The sequence below is a fragment of the Syzygium oleosum genome, unplaced genomic scaffold, assembly GCF_021117445.2.
Source record: "Syzygium oleosum isolate NSW1041296 unplaced genomic scaffold, Sole_v2.1 Sole_v2.26, whole genome shotgun sequence".
Lineage (NCBI taxonomy): Eukaryota > Viridiplantae > Streptophyta > Magnoliopsida > Myrtales > Myrtaceae > Syzygium > Syzygium oleosum.
In genome coordinates this window covers 2,893,465-2,903,535 of record NW_026607510.1, presented here as the reverse complement: position 1 = coordinate 2,903,535, position 10,071 = coordinate 2,893,465, and the positions used below count along the sequence as shown (strand labels likewise).

At 42.1% G+C, this 10,071-nt stretch overlaps 2 protein-coding genes across 3 annotated transcripts; one reads left to right on the top strand and one right to left on the bottom strand.

Annotated features, from left to right (window-relative positions):
* Positions 1-241: 241 nt before the first annotated feature.
* On the top strand, positions 242-2,549 carry LOC115682437 (ABC transporter G family member 5). The gene has a single exon (XM_030606662.2). It carries the CDS (start codon positions 486-488, stop codon positions 2,394-2,396), a length of 1,911 nt encoding a protein of 636 aa, XP_030462522.1. The 5' UTR covers positions 242-485; the 3' UTR covers positions 2,397-2,549.
* Positions 2,550-3,917: 1,368 nt separating this feature from the next.
* Positions 3,918-8,699, bottom strand: LOC115682438 (uncharacterized). Of its 2 annotated transcripts, XM_056303216.1 has the most exons (8): positions 8,543-8,699; positions 8,181-8,392; positions 6,769-6,880; positions 5,271-5,432; positions 5,152-5,198; positions 4,874-4,973; positions 4,400-4,466; positions 3,918-4,319 (listed from the first exon to the last, which is right to left on the bottom strand). In XM_056303216.1, exons 2-8 carry the CDS (start codon positions 8,370-8,372, stop codon positions 4,274-4,276), a joined length of 726 nt encoding a protein of 241 aa, XP_056159191.1. In that variant the 5' UTR covers positions 8,373-8,392; positions 8,543-8,699; the 3' UTR covers positions 3,918-4,273. The 2 variants fall into 2 exon arrangements, with proteins under 2 accessions (XP_056159191.1, XP_056159192.1); XM_056303217.1 differs by having other exon boundaries at positions 6,772-6,880; positions 8,181-8,692.
* Between the last annotated feature and the right edge of the window lie 1,372 nt (positions 8,700-10,071).

Genomic DNA, 10,071 nt, shown 5'->3' with positions numbered 1-10,071 from the left:
CAAAGGATAAAAAATTCACAGAGACATGATCACGGTTCACAAGGCACAACTAGAGGGACCGAGAGAGGGAGAGAGATTGCACGTACCACACTGGCACGTGAAGTGTATATGCACAGCTACAAACTTCAATGGCATTATGACTTCAAGAAACAGCAAGAACGAGTTCACGTGAACCCCCCCATGTAACATATGCAAAATGGTTCCTCCATTTTAGTCTCTGTTAAAGAAAAAAAGAAAGCCTACTTGTTTAACTGCTTTGTGTCTTATTTTGGCCGAGTTTACTGTACCTTGCATTGAGTTGAGGCTCAAACATTACTTCAATCTTGACCCACAAAAGGGAGGGGGGGATAAGACAAGAAAGCAGAGAGAGAGAGAGAGAGAGAGAGAATATAGTTCAGTAGTTTTTCATAAACTTGGCACAGAACTTGAGCCTGGCTTGAGAAGCTGACTAAACTCAAAACACATTGTTGCGATCTTCTCTTTCAATGAAGCAACAAGGGTGTGAGATTGAAGCCATTGGTATCAACTACAGAATCAGTACAAGAAAGGCAGAGTTTCGTTTCCCAAAGATCAATGGGAAATTAGAAGGAGAAAAGAAACCAAAGCAAGGTAGTCAAGATCGGGGAGTTAAGCAAGTCCTGAAGGATGTGAATTGCCGGGCGAAATCGTGGGAAATCCTCGCGATCGTTGGCCCCAGCGGCGCCGGAAAGTCTTCATTGCTCGAAATCCTGGCGGGAAAAATCGCCCCGCAAAACGGTTCGATCTTTGTGAACCAGAAGCCCATTGACAAGGCTCATTTCAGGAAGATAACTGGATATGTTACTCAGAAGGACACTCTCTTCCCACTCCTGACTGTTGAGGAGACCTTGATGTTCAGTGCCAAGCTGAGGCTGAGGCTTCCTGGATCACAGTTGGCATCAAGGGTCAAGTCTCTGATCCAGGAGCTCGGGCTAGAACACGTGGCAGGCACCAGGGTAGGTGACGACCGTGTCCGCGGGGTCTCTGGAGGAGAGAGGCGGCGCGTCTCGATTGGGGTCGACGTTATACATGACCCTCGGGTCCTGATTCTCGATGAGCCCACTTCAGGGCTGGATAGTAACTCGGCCCTTCAGATCATCGATCTGCTCAAGACGATGGCTGAGACCCGAGGCCGGACTGTGATTCTGAGCATACACCAACCGGGGTTTCGGATTGTGAAGCTGTTCAACTCAATCCTATTGATGGCCAATGGCTCAGTGCTTCATCAGGGAACTACTGATCAGCTTGCTGTCCAGTTGAGGCTCATGGGCTTGCCGAATCCACCTCATGTGAATGTCATTGAATTTGCCATCGAGTCCATCGAGGCCATCGATAGCCACCACTACTTGCAAAACCAAGTGCAACAAGTCGAAATGCCTCCTCAGTTACCACCACAGAAGAGAGAGGAAGGACTGGGAGGCGAGAGCCGGAGTGGCAAGTTCACTCTCCAACAGCTCTTCCAACAATCCAAGGTCGTTGATGAAGACACCATCGATGTCGGCATTGACCTCCCTCACTGCTTCGCTAATTCCCGGCTGGGAGAGATTCTCGTGCTAACACACCGGTTCTCGAAGAACATTTTCCGGACCAAGGAGCTCTTCGCGTGGCGGACGATCCAAATGCTGGTCTCGGGGCTTGTCCTTGGCTCCATCTTCTACCACTTGAAGGATGATCTGGATGGTGCTCAAGAAAGGGTGGGCTTGTTTGCATTCATCTTGACGTTCTTGTTGTCATGCACTACGGAGGCTCTGCCGATCTTTCTGCAGGAGAGGGAGATTCTGATGAAAGAGACATCATGTGGAAGCTACAGAGTCTCATCCTATGCAATTGCAAATGGGCTTGTTTACTTGCCATTTTTGCTCATCCTTGCAGTGTTATTCACAATGCCATTGTACTGGCTTGTTGGGTTAAACTGCAATTTTACAGCATTCCTACATTTCTTGCTGATAATTTGGTTGATTCTGTACACGGCGAACTCAGTCGTCGTGTGTTTCAGTGCCCTGGTGCCAAACTTCATTGTTGGGAACTCGGTGATCTCAGGCGTGATGGGTTCCTTCTTTCTGTTCTCGGGCTACTTCATCTCGAAGCAGGAGATACCGAATTACTGGATTTTCATGCATTACGTTTCGCTGTTCAAGTACCCATTTGAGGGCTTCCTGATCAATGAGTTCTCGAATTCGGGTAAGTGCTTGGAGTTTATGTTAGGGACATGCGTGGTGACCGGAGAGGACGTGCTCAGAGAGGTAGGTTATGGAGAGGAAAGCAGGTGGAGGAATGTGCTCGTCATGGTTTGTTACATCTTAGTTTACAGATGCATTTCCTATGTCATCCTTAGATGTAGATGCTCCCAGAGAGGCCTCCGAGGGGCTCTAGCTTGAAGACTATGAGGTTTTGTTGGTCGAGTGATGGTTGGTGGGTGACCCCTCCTTGTCCCTCTCTGTCTCTCTCTCCTTGAAGAAGATGCTTCTTGTGGCTGTAATATTTTCTTTAAAACAAATATACATCAATGTTTAAATAGTCTTTTTAAAGTACACCGTCTGCAGTTTAAAATTTTTGTATTAGAAACTCATCTTCCGCGTGCTCAAGCGCCTATAGACGACGCCGATCACATCGAAAGAAATGGGTCCGACCCGGATATCAGATTCTGTACAATTTAGTAGCTACATAAGTGCTGTCCATACGATCCAAATCTCCTGTCCATGAAAAAGCACTTATAAACTCAAGTGCACATTTTGGAGTCTGAAGTGATTTTTCTGTTCCTCCATTTTGATGGTCGATTCCTCTCTAGTGAAGATATTTCACATCATGTTAACAGAATACAAACTGATGTATCAGATTCTGTTCTGATCGTGATTCTAGACAGAGGTCAAACAGATTCAAAGGGCTACTGTAAGGGTATCACCAGCCTGTCAAATGAAAAGCACCAATAGTGACACCTCGCAGTTGTCCACCGCAAGAACAATCTGTCCCGCGTTATTCTCATATGCAGATAGTCTACAAGATAAAAAATTCCATCTGGTTGCAGAAAGTAGCCAAGTAAGCCAATTTGGTTGTTCATGCCCACCACATGTGATTGTGATTGCAACACAGCACACTATGGAAACATGGCAGCTCCAGCTATGAATCAATATAGGAAATCCCAGTCCGTAAAAGCTAATAGGTTCTCAATAGGAATCTCGTGATTGGCAAACTCTCACAAATTCTAGATCTAAACTAACCGAAGCAGAATCATAAAGTGGCGGCAGCGAATAAAAAGGAAAAGTTAAGCATGAGAATCTAACATATTAGCCAAGAGAAGCAGTAGTCACCACACCATATCCACGCAGCTAGTTCAGGCACGCTCACTTTCTCCAATTGCTCCAGCTGATGGTAGGTTATCCAATCGATATTCAACAGACCAACTATTCCATTAATCATTTTGGCAGGAAAAAACTCGTCCACAGCATAATTTTCTAATACCAAAACTCAACCAGGCCCCAAGGAAAAAGAGTAGCACAAGCATTGTTCAAGCAACAACTTGGTTGAAATTCAGAAGGCCTAAAGAAAGAGAGGAACGACAAACTACAATAGACTTTAGAAGAAGGCATGTAGTAGTAAGACGGCGTAAGATTACAGCACTGTATAAATTGCACCTGAAGGAAATCCACAAGGCATAAAGAAGTACATCTAAAGATGACTCTATTTCAATGTATTACCTGAGTGCTCCATAAAATCTCTGAAATGGAATGAAACATCATGTTTTTAGTCATGCTGCCATTTGACAGAGTCCTCATTGTCCATTTTCAGTTCGGGTGGTCATAATCGCTTGAATAGTTTATCACGTAATATCTATTTGCTTGCCATCATTCACAAGTGCTGGGTACTATTGCATTAACATGTGTGATCAGCAAGCATGACCAACAACATGGAAATTTAGCAAGCATTTACTAAATAAGATGCAGAGACTCTCCCAATGTAATTCATCAATACGTTACATATTGCAAATAAAAAACTTAAGTAAATGATGACTTCCCTCTTCCAGTTAGCAGAAACTCATACGCCATAAATTGCAAGACCTTCTAGGCAAGACTATGTACCAGCTCAATTAGATTTCACAAACATGTACAGACTTGAAATTATAACTTCAAAAATAAAAATAAAAAACTAAGTGTTTATCCTAAGGGTTGGGTGTAACATCTTGTTCCTGATTCCGACACCTTATGTTGTACTTACAGAACAAAGTAAACCATCTTGAAGGATAACTTCCCACGTCTAGCTATACATCTTCAGGATTTTGCAGGAGCACACCCCTTACTTTTGACCTGATAGAAAATTGACGTTACTAGCCATACTGAAGTAGCTCAATCAGTAAAATCAATAAGAATAAACAGCTGAGTATTACCTCCTATGAGCAGGGACAACACGATTAGTAACTCTTTTTGAGCTTGCATCTTGTGCTACTACTTTCTCTGAAGTTTGATAAGTAAAAAAAAAATGTAAGGTGGTTAGACTGAACAATAGATCATGAAAAGGCACTGAAAATGTAAAACGAAGCTGTATTTGTCGTTAAAAATGCCCAAACTCAGTCAACGTGAATCAGTTATATGTCTCCTTATACATCATCTCGTAAATGAGTCATAATATCCTCCCTTACTTCCTGGTAAACTCATTTTTCCAATGTCACTGCCCAAATGCAATAGCTTCTAGTGGTGCAATCACTGCTTTTTACAAGAATAATATCAAAAGCTGATCCTTCACTTCAAACCACAAGTTAATAGAGACAAATACAAGATCACAGAAAAACCATAATCAATAGCAGCAGTTTGTGCATTGTTATATTTTAAGAATGCAAGATAACAGAGAATAGAGCCATTACCTGTAGAAGGGTCTGAAGCATCTGACATGGCCAACGCGCTTGTTATGGGCAACTTCTGCTTCTTCGAAAATGACTCAAGTTTGTTCTGGATGCTTTCATTCTTCTCCCGACAATAGGAACATACCACAGGATTCAGATCAAGAACATGCATAAAAACACTGAGTGATACTTAAATGATTGGAGCAGGGACATTACTCATAAAAGAGAAATTTGCATCGTCAGTGAGAGAAAAAGTACACAACTATTGAATATCAACAATACATAGAACTATATCCTACCTTTTCAGCAGTTACAGGCTTTGTCAACTGGTGATTGTGTTCTTGTTCTGAAGTGACAAGCAAGAGAATGAGCATCTATCCAACAAAAGCTTCACAAAAATTAACACATGAAGCACTACCTTCTGCAAGTGAAGTCTGAGTGTTCTTGAATGCCATGAATAGCTGCATTGACAGGTTGCCCATCACCTCCCTTGCAGCAAAATCCACAAGTTTTACAAGAGTAACAAATATCAATGGCATTCCTTTGGCTTTCTGAGCAACTAACTTTGCAGATGTAGCCCCTGCAAGAACAAAAGCAGATGATCTGAAATCTCATAAAATTTTCAAAAGATGCCTCCCATCTACGTCAACTTATTTTGCAGCTTCTCTGTCAAATGATACTCAAGGAAGTAGCAGATCAGAGCGACTATAAGTATAGACTCACCAATTACTAAACAAAATAACTGAAAGATACTGGTTGTCTCTCAATTTCTGTTGTTATCTGTTAGGGTGTCTAAAGATCTTGATGACAACTCCAACGGTAATGCAGTTGAGTTTACCAGCAAATAGGGTGAAACAGCCAGAGTAAGTTGTTCGGTCGAATAGGGCAGGATACACCCTAAATGCTACATTATTTCGTGGTACATAATGACAATTCCCAGTCTCCTGACTACAAGTCTAACATTTTTACAACTAGCTTCGAGCAGCCGCATATCAGAAGATTCAAGTTTATCTACTGGCATATCATCTACACTTTCAAGCAAGTTCCAAAATTTTAACACATAAAGACACCATAATAATATAATGAAGGAAGAAGCAAATGTACTACTTTTACTGATCAAACTACACATTTATTCTTTGTAGAGATACATCAACAAGATGAGAATATGTTATTAGACCAGGTTCAAATCTTCAGAATCACCATTAGTGACTCTGACCAACAAGGTATTTCAACTGTGGATATCCAAGAATAAGTTACCTTTCTCATCAATCAGGCACCAATTTCATCACAGTTGAGAAACCTTTCATTTAGAGGTCCAGTAAAGCTTGTCTTAATCAAATACACAGAAAAAGTCCCATAGTCAACTGAAAAGATATTGACGGCAAATTAGTCTCCATCTACAATTTCATTAAGAATAGTCAAAGATGTCTTGTGCAATATTCCTGAGGCAGTTACATGAAAAAGAAACTCAGAGTGACTCGAGAAGTATTTGATTTCCCTCACCCAACTGCAACCTTTTAGTGGCCACTTTTTCTGCAACGTCATCGTGATATAACTGCAGTGAAGGCCGGGAATCTAAGACTTCAACAATGGCAAGTCTCTTGCTCGGAGAAAAGGATCTTTTGCAGTGAAGGATGGGACTCTAAAACTTTAAGAATTGCAAGTCTCTTGCTAGGAGAAAAGGATCTTTTTCACATTAGGACATTCCTTGAAGCTAAAAATATATATTTTCCAGAAAATGACATGACATCCAAATTCAAGCCACATGAAGAAACTTCACCTCTACAAGTTGCCAAATATCATGAATAAACAGATCAAAGCGGCAATCTCAGATGAACATAACTAGGTAGAGGTAATAACATAAGGAGCATAAATTAGAAAAGGCAACAAAAGAGCAAAGAACAAACGAGACTCACCACCTGAGTCCGATTGTCCATGCAGAACAACTTTTACATCTTCAGACTTTATTGAAGCCACGAAATAGTCAATGAACTCAGACCAAGAGCCACCAATCCCAATGTTGTCCCTCTGCACTTGCAGTTCAAAAGGTATAGTATGACTACCTCACAGCTATATGAAAGATGGAAGTATTTAACTAATCGAACTGTCGGATAGTAGTTATGAGAATCATTAAGGTTATAAATAGTTTCTCACCAGTTGTCTCAAAATACAACAATACACTCATTTTTCTCTTCGTAGAGCTCATAGAGACTTTTGATGAGAATGACACTGACAATGACCTTGATCAAACAGTAACACCACTGTTCCTGGAGTAAGTGGGCCGGCTAGTTCGGTTTTGTAAAAAACAATTATCACTAGTTAGGCTCTGAATGTTAGTAGATATTGACATTTTTCATCAGCTCAAGTTGTTATTGTGACCTCAATATATCCACCAATGACTAGTTGAGAAACATCAGGCTCAGGGACAAGAAAGAACCCTAAACAAATTAGAAATGACTGTGGATCCAGATATTAAATCTTCAAACAAGGAGATTTAAGGACCTAAGAATTTTACATCCAATGCCAGGACAAGAGAAAGGAAATCATAGGGAGAATGCAACCATTTTTTCCAGGAAATTTCCAGCAAGAACACAAACTATACCTTCTTTTCTATCAAATCAATCATAGCCACTACCTAAATTCCACAAAATTGTGCACCACAAATACAAACTAGTAAAGAGACCTGCGATACCATTGAAGGACATCACGTACTCACAATCCCTTGTGGAGAAAAACAGGAATTGTTGACACGGAGCTAAAGATGTCTAATTCATACTGAGATAACCGGAAGTTCCAAGCTCATATAAATTCTAGTGAACGTAAGTTGCTTACCTTTTCAAAGACCCAACTACAAATCCTATCTCTATTGCTCTAATTGCCTACTCATACTAGATCTAGTTGTATTTTATTTTCTCCTTTATTCATCACTGCTTGTTTTTTTTTTTTTGGCTTCTTTTACATCCCCACTTAACTCAGAGATCTGGAGATTGGAACTAGCCATAAGACGAATGCATGCCCAACAATTTACTCACTCAAAATAACTATCTGATTCCCAAAGAGGGTTTATATAAAAAAGGAAGAAGATTTGTGCCCCCATAGATTTATATGTTGGTCTCACTAATTTTATAATAAAAGCATACTACATTCATTGATCAATCAAACTAAGCACAACCAAACAAACGAGAAAATTTCGAAATCGACTCTTTCCCTCCTTCCCGTTCACAAAACACCCACCACAGCTAAAGTCCTCAATATAAAATCTGTACCAATAAGAACAGAACCAAATAAAATGAAACAAAAAGGGGAATCAAAAGGCAAGAAGACAGACCATGTCCTCGAGCTGATGAACAGAGCGAATGGCCTCCCAAGTGTTGGAGTGGAAATCCGTGACGTGGATCCTGAGGTGAGAAGGGTCCGGAGCGTGGACATAATACAACAACCGCCGCAGCGGATGAGCTCCTCCGCTCGACCATTCCACCCTGGGCTCCCCAAATATCGCTTCAAATTCTTCAAACAACATTCCCAAGTGAAAAACCGATCCTAAAAAGGGCAACCCAGAAAAGGAAAAGGGAAGCTTGTCTCAGTGATCGATCCCGGGTCGACCAAGAACCGAACCCTGAGAGCAAGAAACGCCGCAACTCGGTTGACAACGACAGAATTCAGGGGGGACAAATGGAGGTACGAACGAACCGGGGGGATGACGGCTGCTGAGCTGGAATTCTTGTTCTTGCAGAGGAAGATTGCGCGCTTCTTTGTGTCTTGAACCGGAGAAAACAAGCGTTCTTGAAAAGAATCCACTGTAGTTTTGAAGAGCGCAAAACAATCTTTAGACCAATGCTAAGAATGACCACTTCTACTCTATATTTCATGAGTCGCTGAATAAAATCATAATTTGTGATAATTCAAATAATTGACAATAATCGATTAATCCCTCGTCTTCTGAACTTTGAACCCAAAAGGAAAAATAACACAAACGGTCCATGAACTTTGACTCAATGTGCAATATAGTCCTTAAACTTTTAATTTGTTCAATGTGGTCCCTAAACTTTGACTTAGTGTGTAATGTAGTCCTTAAAATTTTAATTAGTTTAATGTCATCCATGAATTTTTTATACAAGTTTAATTTAGTCATTAAACTATATAAAATTTTTTAATGTAATCCTTGCATTAACTCAAATTCAGGGACTACATTGAATATTTTCATATAGTTTAGAGACTACATTGAACATGTACTAAAAATCTAGGAATCACATTGAACAAATTAAAAGCTCAGGAACCATAGTGAATATTAGCCCAATTCTAAAAAAAACCCTCAACTTTACATTTTGTCCCAATTATATCCTGAACTTTTTTTTGTCTCAAGAAAAACCACAAACTTTTATCTAAGTCCCAAATCTACTCTCCCGTTATAAATCAGTCCAATTAACGTCAGAAAAAAAAAATAGAGAACCGGCAGCTGCGGCAGTGGCCAAGCCTTCGCCGGTGGCCGCCGCCACGCCCGCCGGGAAGGAGTGGCGGCCCTCGCCTAGGCCTTCCGGAAGGCCGGCGACCTCGCCGCCCGGCGAGGGCGCGCCCGGGCAGTCGGCCGGCGAGGGCATGCGGCCCCCGATCCGGGGAGGGCGCGACCCTCGCCCCGAGATCGGGGCCGCACGCCCTCGCGGCGACTCGCCGGGCCGGCGAGGGTCGCGCCTTCGAGAAGGCCCAGGCAAGGGCGCGAGGTCACCGCCCCGGCGAGTCGCCGCGAGGGCGTGCGGCCCCGATCCGGGGAGGGCGCAACCCTCGCCCCAGGATCGGGGCCGCACGCCGCCCAGGCCAACGAGGTCGCCGGCCTTCGGGAAGGCCCAGGCGAGGGCCACCGCTCCTTCCCGGTGGCTGTGGCGGCGGCCATCGGCGAAGGCTTGGCCACCGCCGCAGCTGCCAGTTCTCTGTTTTTTTTTTTTTTTTCTGACGTTAATTGGATGGATTTATAACGGGATGGCAGATTTGGGACTTGGATAAAAGTTTGTGGTTTTTCTTGAGACAAAAACAAAAGTTCAGGATATAATTGGGACAAAGTGTAAAGTTGAGGGTTTTTTTTGGAATTGGGCCAGTGAATATTAGGATAAAGTTCAAGGACTACATTGAACAAATTAAAAGTTTAAGAACCACATTGAACATTAAACTAAAATTCAGAAACTATTTGTGTCATTATCCCAACTCAAAATAATTATCAAGTATTT